Consider the following 11,403-nt stretch of genomic DNA (forward strand, 5'->3'; position numbering starts at 1 on the left):
TGGCAATGTGACATATTTGTATCTGACAAGTATAGTAGCAACACCTCTCTTGCTGAAGGTTACTTTGCACATTATTATAATTGTTTTCCAGTATAGTAAGCACAGAATACTTTAAAGTCAAAGTATTTGCCGTAGTATGCGCGTAGTTTACATATGTGTCAATTATTCTTATTGCATAATGCTCGTGTAGTGGGGAGCCCACTTTAACGTCTTCGCACGAATGGGCCGGCTCGCCCGGTGCAATACTACGAACACACCCAAGGTAGGGGTAAGTAGTGTGTAGCGTAGTAGGGACGATTCCGCGTGGTGCCGGAGGCCCAACTTCAGTCCCTATTCCTTCCCACCCTCTTTCTCATAAGAACAGGATGGAAAGGGGACGTGGATTTGACGAGGACACGCATAGGAAGAGAAAATATCCTCTTTACGTGCGTCTCTTCCTCCATCGATTGCAAATGTCTATGGATAGCGGTCGCTTCGCCATTTTCAACGGATTCAGGCGGCCGCTTGCTCGTATGTCACCTTATAATATAAAAAAATGGTCGTTTAAATCAGTGTAGACCTAGTAAACATTATTAAATTTGAGGTCACGATAGATGTGTGACACATACATATAAATTCGCATAGGCGTGAAACACATTCACACACCCTTCTAACAGTCGGGAAAAGTTGGAAACATAAGGAATTAGTAGGGTAATTAAGAAATGTTAACAATGTAAAGCAATTTAATTTTGCAGTAATGCTAAAAAGAGTAACAAGTGTAGATAATGGCGTTCAACGTTAATGCGTTGGCCGCTATCCAAGGTAATAAACACGGAAATATCGTCATTATTCAAACTTTCAACGAAACTCCTCTCGTTTGATTGGTGTTAATTAATAGTTAAGAGATTTTTCAATAATTTTCAGCATTACTTGTAGTTTGCCCGTCGCGTCTAAAAAATATACATCTAAGTCTTAAAGAAAAAACTAAAACTAAACTAAACATAACTTGCACTAAAAATAGACATCTAAACCTTAAAGAAAAAACTAAAACTAAACTAAACATAACATAACATGCACTATAAAATAGACATCTAAAACTTAAAGAAAAAACTAAAACTAAACTAAACATAACATGCACTAAAAATAGACATCTAAGTCCTAAAGAAAAAACTAAAACTAAACATAACATGCCCTAAAAAACTAAAATTAAACTAAACATAACACGCACTAAAAATAGACATCTAAGTGTTAAAGAAGTTGAAGTACATTTAGATTTTTTTAAAGTAAATCAACAATTTTTATCGTTAGTTAATTATTTTACGACTATTACTCATTTCTACTTTCTTACCGTATTTTCAACTTTATTTTTATCCTATTTTATTCACATAAAAGCGTTAAAGAATACTTGATAGACTCAACGATATTAGTAGAAGTTATTGCTTATTTCAATCCATGTTCATATAAACTTTTTAGAAACTGTAAATCTGCAATCGGCAGTAGATTTAAAACCAATAAAACAATCAAGGCTTTGGCTTAAAAACGATGAATGTAAAATTGATTGTTAGAAAACTACTTTTTTATTTGCATTTTTTGGCGAGCGCTTGTTAGTGTTTTTGCTCAACGATTTTTGTGAAAGTAAAAATGGAGCGGGCATTTTGATTTTTCTCTAACACGTAAATAATGTATTCTGGTAATATTTTTATTGAAGCGTTTAATTTTTTTGTTCGTTATTCAAACTGTTCTCGTTTACTCGAGCCAACGTTTATTTTGAATTAACTACATTAAAATTAGCCGATGCATGGTATAGTTGAACTAAGGGCAAATAGAAAAGTAAATGTGTAAACCAAAAAGAATATGCCTATTATATCGAAAATTTCAATTTATTTATGCCAGAAGCGGATCGGATTATCTTTAACAATTCGTACATAAATTCTCGTTATGACATAATAATCCGTTTTCCGAATGTCGAAGAAAGTAATTTATGGTAAGAGGAATTTTGAAATAATTCATGTGTATTATAAGAGCACCCGTCACATATATGACTAAACTATCGCACAACTGTCGTGCGATTGTTGATTGTCAATTGTTTTGCAGCCGATTCAACTATTTAGTTGCACAACTAAAAATGGAATAATGGGCGCACCTCCATATAAGCTTATAGGAATCAAACCGAGACTAAACAGCTGTGCTATGTGTTACCTTTAGGTTTGCGCACGCTTAAGTAGACAGTAAGATTAAGACACAGTAAGATTTAAGAGAGATTGTTGAGTTTAAATTTAAATAGATTTACTTCGACGTAAGGAAGAAAGCTAAGTAATTTTACAGAAACTTAATTACATGTTATAGCAAAACTTATTTCACCATAAAACACTTAATATCAAATTCTTAATTCAAAACGTGAGAATGCGGTTAACAAATACCTATCTAATTTTCTTTAAATTAATATATGTAGTTTTGAACCTGGAAAGGAATGGATCTTCTTATGTGTAATCCTTGGTGAATTATTTATTTATAATACACACAAAGACTTTTATGAATATTACAATCATGTGTTCTGTTCATTTGAATAATTTTATTACGATGATTGTGAATCAACGAATAAAAAATTATTGATTCTAACCAGTATTGCAAAGTAAAATACATTAATTTAGGAAAGACAAACAGAGCTGTAGCAATAAGAGGCGAGCATGCGCGGAGTTGCAATGCGCACTCAACCGGGAACTGACTCGTTAGTGAATTAAGTTATGTCTACTTCAAAGCGTGTGTTTACGTTTGACTGAAGCTGAAAATTTTATTTCACATTTGCTATGTTAAGCTGATGTTGACTTTCAACGCTAAAAAGCTCTAAAATCAAAGAGTTTTGTATATTTTTAGAACTAAGTTAAAAAAATGAAGGCCAAATTTAATAAGGTGGGTTCTTATGCCTTAATAAACAAAACACTTACGATTTTTAATAATTTTTAACAGTAATAGCTTTTCTGTTTTTTTTTTAATAAAGTAAATGTTTTATTGCTTTATCGAGTCATCTAGGTCATAAGTATGTAGTTATTTTTAAATGTTGCGGAACGAAATTGATACTAACTTTGCTCTAATTTTAAAGTCCTACAGTACAAAAGCAAGTAATTTGTAAGTGTGTTGTAATATTTTACTACAGCTTTTTCTCAATGAAAATTTTAGGCCAAGTTACTGGCAGTCGAAGAAAGGAGGTCAAACATTCTTGACACAATTTATCTGTGTCGTGTTCAGGGCTTACTAACTGTGAGTTTGCACTATCGAAACACTTGTGTAAAACATACTGTCATCTCTCTCATAAACATTGATAAAATGGAGACAAAAATATGTTTCAATATTAGTTTCACAGCAGGTGATTTCACGGTTACACCTTTGTTTGGGCTCTTTGACATTTTCAAGGGCCATTTTTTAATGAAGATTATTTTTAAACTATTTTTTCTCTTAATTAGTCTGTACTTAAGTTTGCCTTTTTTATTAAATAGCAAAACACAACTTTCAACACACGTTAGTTTAAATTATAATTATACGTTTGTAATAAAAACCATGAATAATTTATTCAGCTAAAAATATAATAGAACTTAACTATAATAATTTTCTAAGATCCATCGATCGCTGAAAGGTCACGTCGGATCTAATGTCGAAGAGTGAAATATGAAACAAATTCTAGAATATTGGGTTTCAAGTAAAAACCTTTGACCTTTACAAATATAAACTATCTCCTTTCGTGAATATTTTAATGTTTGATACAATTATACAGCTGTGTGGGCTGGAGATCAAAATACTTAAGTTAATTCGGGTCCACTTCTAGTATAAGTTAAATATGGGTACCTATTGTTGTGACTGTTAAAATTAAATTGTTTCCTTAATTTTTGAAAAAAGAATATTACACGAATGTTTCAATTATTAAGAAGAAAATTTGTGTTTTGAACTAAGTTTGTTTTGTTTTATAGTTTTGTGTACTGGACTGAATTCAAAAACATTTTATTACTAGCTTTCGCCCGCGACTTCGTCCGCCTGGAATTAAAAAAAATAAATTGAGTATACGTCTATGTGTTCTTCCAGACTATCCTCTAGGATAGTCACACACACACATAGACGTCTACATCTATGTGGAAGAACATATAGACGTAGACGTCTATGCCAGATTTCATGGAAATTTGTTCAGCCGTTTAGGCTACAAACTCTAACAAACATCCATCCATACATCCATCTAAACTTTCACATTTATAATATTAGTATGAAAGTATGATGTGATACTTACAATATTACTGAATTAAATATGTAACCTTTTAGTGCTAGATTTTTTGTCTTTTAATTTCGTGAGGATAAAGCCTCCAGCAAAAGCTAGATTAAAACACGAAAAAGAAAATATGTGTCCACCAATATTGTAGTAATTTCATCGCTTGATTAAATAGAAAAAAGAGAAACAAATTTCTTTCTCTAGCGATACAAAAGCCCTAAATTGATTTTCACTATCACATTCTAGAGAGACAAAGGGGTTTCGCTTTTACCTCCAGCACATGTGGTGTCCTCTTTTTCAGTTGGTTTAACAAACTATTTTTTTTCAATGAAACCTTTTTGTCTTTTCTCTTCTACTGACGTTACCCGTATGCCTCTATCCGATATTGGAAGTTTAATCTTTTTATTTTGTGTTTGTATGCAAGTGTTACAACTTTGAACTTTTGTAACTTTTTGCAAAAGTGTAATTTCCGTGTAATGCATTCAATTGATTTATTTTATTGAAAATATTTAATTTTCAACCATACAGTATTTCCCGTTGGACCAATTGAATCCGTACAATTAATCGGCCCAATGGGATAACACTCCCATAGTGACAATTGTTCGGTAGAACGTTCAGCCCAACGGGAAACACTGTTAAAGACAATGTACATAGTGACTTTCAATAATAAGCTTTAACTACGTTTTAAACTATGTATTTATATTATCTCTGTAGGTAATGTAAATGCAGCTATCAGCGTGTTTATGTACATTATTCAGCTGCATTCTCAACATTGTGTAGCAAATATGTTATCTTGGATCAAACATTCTCTTTACCATACAGTTAAAATAAAACCGAGACTACTTTGGAATGTTATTTGTAAGAAGACGAACGTAGCGATGCGACATTAATTTTGTCCTTTTAAAAGCCAGGATATCGAAAAATAAATATTTTCAATAAAATCAATAGTACATTACTAACAAATACTCTATTAAGGATAATGCCTTAAGGAGTTGTACGTACGCTACGTGTATGCGGATTGAATTGGAATTGTGGCGGTCTGGCTTCTCCGCTGGGACTTTATCATATTTCAGGTCGACAACGAAGGCTTCGGGCTTATGTCAAACGTACGTAGACCTCGTACAATATGAAATTATAAGGAATACTCATAACTGTAACCACACAAGCGCAAATCGAATTAGTCATTTGCTGGCTTCTAATCTATTTTTACATTGTTTGACATTTTTTACACTTTCTTATGAAGTTCACTAAATCACCTACGATCGTAGTTGAGTAGATTTACATTTTTAAATGTTCGCTCTAACATTATTTTAGCTTATATACATTCAGAAAAAATATAATTAATTAAATACTTATGTAGTGTGTTTGCTTGTAACTTTATTACTAGTCTTAAGTAACGCTCCAAATCCTTACTGAGAACTTTATGTGAAGCCTGCGTTAGATATTAAGCTCGGTACGTACTTTAAGCCTCGAGTGCGGAGGTTCTTGACTAAGTTTATTCATATCGCAGCTATTCACGTTAAAGCACACTGTCAGTACTTGTAGTTTCTTTTTATAAACAGTATAATGTTTTTAAAAGGATATAACATTATAAAATTAATTAAGACATGTTTCTAAACAATCATGTAAAGTTCAAAAATCTTTTCTATTAGTAAACTTGAGTTGCAATTTATTGTAACAATGAATCAATGTTTTTAAATCTTGTACTTTTTTAGATTATTTGATGTATTATCATGAGTTAGTTAATTCAAATGCGGCATTGGGATGTAATTGAGACGTGACATTTGATTTGTATCCTATGGGAGTTGTTACTCTGCACACAAATTAGTTTAACAATTGTTGTCCAAAGCGAAATAATTGTCCTTCTTCGTCTCTCTAGACTTATTCCACGTGGGATCGATGTATATTTCTTTTTAATTTGTTGTCATTGTTACTGAAGTGATTTTGTAATCGAAAAAAAATCTTTTTTATTATTATTTATTGCTAAACAGGTCAAAGAGTTGACTATAAGTTTATTAATTTTAAGGATAATTATCTAATATTACGAATATGAGAAGTAATAAAAAGCATTGACTCATAAAAATATTTATTTTTACATATTTACATCGATCTTACATTTTAAAGGTTATACATTTTCCTACAAACTAAAATGCTCACTACAATCAAAGGTGGAGTCAAAAACATTACAATACGAAACTTTTAAATTCATCATTAACATCAAATCGTATATGATTCCAATTCTTTTCAACATAATACAGTTAAATTATATTTGTTTTACAAATATTTTCAATTGATCAATCAAACAATTTCAGTAAAAACCTTAACAGAGAAATATGTACAATTAGACTAATTACTTTCTTAATATTTATCACCTTAGTGCGAGTGTACACAGAGTAATGATTACCATGTAGAGAATATTAGTGTAGTTAGGCTGAGCGTCACTGGAGAGCGCGCTAGCGTGACATTCGGCTTCGTCTGCTCTTAACTGAACTAGAGGCACTCTACGATTGTTCTTGTCGATACAAAACGCATCTCTAACAGCTCTTCGTAGTTCTGTACCGGCCTCGTTTTCTTGAAACCATCGCCGTAGCCAAGCGCCCAGCCAGTTTAGTTCACATTCGCAGCGTAATGGATTGCCCGTCAGGATCAGGCCACCTGGCAAGCAAGTATATCATTAGTTTTGTACATTTAATATACACAATACGAGACCATGCGGGCTATGTCCAGCAGTGCTTTGGGCTGATGCTATTTGACCTATTCATTAAAATTCATAATAACCAGCACTAAATCTTTTTGCTCTACTTATTGTCTAATTAATATTAAGTTACTTTTAAAAGTTAATATTTATACATTAAAATGTCAGAAGAATAAAAAGAGTGATTAAACTTTTTAAAACTTTATAACTTTACCTGATAATAGTTTGGTAGCGACGTGGCTCCAGCTAGTGAAGTTCGGATAGAATATGGCCGGATTAAGATTTTCAATTTTATTGTAACTTAGGTCGATCCCCAGTTGTGGAACGAGGCCAAGATGTTTCATGAATTTATTTGGTAATGTTGTTATCGACGTTTCAGTTATCTTGATAAAGATTTCATGATTTTCGGCGAAGGATTCAAATGCGTCGTCTGATATATTTTTTAAACGTTCTCCTTTTATTTCCAAGTATCGTAAGTTACGTGAGTCGATTCCATGTAACTGGATGTCCATGTTTTCATCAGTCCAGTGAATAATCAACTTAGTTAGCGAGGGTATTGAATATGTTAAGTTAGATATATAAAAGTTGGGAAGGTTAACTGGCGATAAGGTCTGAAGTTGTATAGATCGTAGAGATATCAAAGGACGGAAGGATTCTACATCGATTACATCTAAATTATTGAGCCCAATTATATTTAAGTATGATAAATTACTTAACCACTTAAAACTATTTATATTAATGTTTTCAATAGGATTGTACGATATATCTAATTCATTTAAATTCTTTAAATGATACCACATATTTGGCACTAGATAATTAAGACGGTTGTAACTAACGTCCAAGTGGCGAAGACTCACAAGGCGTTTGACATCAGTCTCTTTGAAACTGGAAATAAAATTTGATGTCAGATTAAGAGTCGTCAAGTTTGCCAGCGGAAGATAAGGCACAGACTTTAAACTTACGTTGGCCAGATTTAAATATCTTAAGTTTGGAAGATTGTGGAACAGCTCTTTGAAATTAGCCTTTATTACATTACCCCCAAGGTCTAAACGACGCAAGCCAACGAGGCTGGAAAATGTGTTATCGGATAATACAGTCAATAAATTATTCCTCAAATTGAGGCTCAACAGAAACTGCGTATTTCGGAATATGTTATTATCGAGGTATTCTATTCGATTATGCGATAAATCAAGATATCGCAGAGTGAAACCAACTTGCGATAGAGCCGTTACGGGGAATAGAGAAATTTCATTATAACTTATATCCAAATGTTCTATTCTCGTGTTTTTAAACACGTCCCTAGGTAGCAATCTTAAATTATTGTGGTCCATTTTTAAATACTTTAATTTACTTAAGTTACAAAACTGTTCGACCGACAACTGTGTGACGGCGTTAAAAGAAAAATCTAAAATTTGTAAAGACTTGAGCCGAGTAAAAGCTTTACGTTTGACAACACTTATTTTATTTTTATGTACATCTAAAATCTCCAAAAGCAAAGACTCTCCGAAAACGTCGTTTGGGATATGTGAAATTTTATTATGCGATAAGATTATTTGTCTAATGGAAGATTCCATGGAAGAAAAGAAGTTATTTGGCACCTCAGTTAGGCCGTTGTAAGAGCCATCTAAAATACTAATGGGTGTAAAAGAATTACCCTTTAAACTTCTAATTTGATTATGACTAATGTTGAAGGTAAAAGTTATATGTACATCTGAAACGTTCTTTAACGAGCTAAGCGAGAAATACGTGAAATTGTTACTTTGTAATTCTAACACTTCCAACTTAGGCAAGTTAACAAAAGTGTCCTCCTCTACGCTACTAATTATATTGTTAGCAAGAGACAAATATCTTAAATTGTTTAAGTTATAAAAAGAGTTTTTTGTTAAGTTGCTAATTCGGTTATATGATAAATCTAAATTTCTTAAATCCGGCATAAAGTTAAATGTCGAGTTATGTATGTAACTCAGAAAGTTGTATGATAATCTAAGATTAGCTATAGCCAAAGAAATGTTATAAGAATCTTCTAAAATGATATCTATTATCCTATTATTATCTAAATTTAAATATTTTAATTCAGGTAACGCAACCATGTCTAATAATTTCAGAATATAAAAATCATTATTATCAAACGAAAGCCAACTAAGTTTTTCTAAGCCTTCATCAAAGTCAAAAGGAAAATGTCCACTAAAGAGGGTCGAGGAGGATTCGAGGATATTCAAGGAACCTGTTAAATTAGAGAAGCACTCAGGATGTATGTAGTATAAGTCGTTGAAACTGAGATTAATCTCTTTCACTGGCATCTGCGCCGGGAAGACGTTGTTGAAGATCTGAGCAATTCTATTGCCTTTTAAAATAACAGTCGATAGAGATGTGGACCATTCTCGAAATTCGTTAGTATTTAAAGTTGATATGCGATTATAGCTTAAATCTAGATAACGAATGGAACCTGCTTCGAGATTATGAAGTGCAGGTGGTATTGTGGTTAAAAAGTTTCCAGCTAGGGAGAGCGTTTGTATACGGCTAGGGAGGGAGGGAGACACCTCGAATTGGTTGTACGCTAGAGATAAATGTCGAAGTCGAACGACCTGCGCCAAACTGTCCGGCAGGTAAGACAATTTGTTGTGTTCTACTTCCAAATGTTCTAAAGAATTTTTCATTCCTAAAAATATATCATGATAAATAGCACGGAGATTATTATAGGATATAGACAATCTCTCGACGCGATTATTCGTTACTAATAATTTTGGTACAAGTGTTAATTCGTTTAGATCGAGAATAACTTGTCTAATTTGAAATTCCTTAAGGAAAAGAAAGTCGGTGTTGTCGTTTATCTTATTATTACTTAAATCTACCTTTTCTATTTTCTTACTTTTATTATTAATACAGCTAGAGTTAACTTTAAAATTGATCATATTGTGTCGCATGTGTAATGATTGTAATCTAGGAACATTATGTATTAAATCACAGGGAACGCTTTTTAAAAAGTTATTCGACAGCTTTAGGACAGTTAACGAAGATGGAAGCGAGTTTGGATCGATCGTTCGTAAAAAGTTTCCTTCCAAATCTAATTGTAGCAAGTGACTGAGACTCGTAAGTGATTTCTCATTTAATTCTGTAATTTGATTGTTGCTTAACGAGAGGCTTGTTAGAGTATCTTCTAAATGATACCATCTTAAATCAGATCCGACGTGAGCTATGTTATTGCTGAAAGAAAATTACAAATTTATTAAATTCATAATTATTAATTGTTCAACATTAAAATATCAATTACTTACTTCTGTAAATTTAACCAGTTCAAAACTTTTAAGTCTTTTAGACCTTGGTGAGGAACCTCAGTGAAATCGTTGTATCCGAGATCAAGAGAAGCAAGTGAATTAGCCATCGAACTAAAACAACAAAGTTCTCTTTTAGTATGTCTAACATTTAACAACAAAATGTCAAATATAAGGTATCGTTACCTAAAGGCATGAGTTTCAATATGATGCAATCTGTTCGCTACAAGAACTAGTGTTTGTAAGTGTAAACCATCTAATGCGCTTTCTGCAATGATTTCTAAATTTGACATGCTTATATCCAGGTGTTGCAGCTCTATTCGGGGCCATTCTGGAAACATCGAAAAGCAAACAGTTTTTATAATAAAGCGCAATTTAAAAATACCACCAAAAGAACATGCAAATAAAGATTATTGTTATCATCGGATTTCCTGGTTCTTTTTATCAAAATTGAATTACACTACTATATAAATCATGGTTAAATGACATATTTTATTCAATTATTTATTTTAACGGATTCAGTTCTTTTTAGCGTTTTAAAAATTCGAGTAATATCTATGATTGAAAATATGACTATCCAAAATTGAAGTATGACAATCACACAATAACGTCATTGAGCGACAAAGAAAAACAATTGTTGTAACATTATAATGGTAGTAAATTATATTAGGAACTTGATATGAGTGGCTGTATTGGGTTTGCCAATATTATGTTTCTATATAAATAGTTTTCCACGCACAGTGACGTGGGCAGGCGTCCCACAACATGGACTATGGCTTTGACGTAAACGATGTCAAGATTTCGAAGGTCCATGGAATAGCGTTACGGTTTCTTTTATTAGTATTGCGTGGGAGTCTGATAGTTTACATATGTCTATCCGCAAATAAAAACTTTCGTTACCACAAATACACATGTGTGGTAACGAAAGTTTTACATACACATAAAATGCAAAAAAAATAATTATAATGAATGTATCTGTACAGTTTAACTAAATAAAATTATACTTTGCTCTCGTATAACCCGAGTGCTGATCATCAGCTTATCTTCAATAGTGTCTTAGAAAAGTTTAAATGTTGTAGTGTAAATTTCTTTAGTGAAGATTATGAAGTCTATTTTGCCTGCCGAATAAACGTCTCTGTTACCATCGCGCGATGCGTCCTGATTAAGCAAGTATGACGTACATATCTTTGTGTTAACAACCTCAC

The 11,403-nt window shown here is 32.4% G+C and overlaps 1 protein-coding gene across 1 annotated transcript in view; it reads right to left on the reverse strand.

Annotated features, from left to right (window-relative positions):
* Nucleotides 1–6,540: 6,540 nt before the first annotated feature.
* LOC106106853 (chaoptin-like) overlaps nucleotides 6,541–11,403 on the reverse strand; it is a gene marked incomplete at its 5' end in the record, with an annotated part of 7,091 nt that continues 2,228 nt past the window's right edge. Inside the window, 4 exons of the mRNA XM_013287511.1 lie at nucleotides 6,541–6,886; nucleotides 7,141–10,130; nucleotides 10,202–10,312; nucleotides 10,385–10,536. Coding sequence (XP_013142965.1) covers nucleotides 6,600–6,886; nucleotides 7,141–10,130; nucleotides 10,202–10,312; nucleotides 10,385–10,536 — 3,540 coding nt within the window. The remainder of the gene's footprint in view (nucleotides 6,887–7,140; nucleotides 10,131–10,201; nucleotides 10,313–10,384; nucleotides 10,537–11,403) is intronic.

The sequence above is a fragment of the Papilio polytes genome, unplaced genomic scaffold, assembly GCF_000836215.1.
Source record: "Papilio polytes unplaced genomic scaffold, Ppol_1.0 DF822067.1, whole genome shotgun sequence".
In the NCBI taxonomy this organism is placed as follows: Eukaryota; Metazoa; Arthropoda; class Insecta; order Lepidoptera; family Papilionidae; genus Papilio; species Papilio polytes.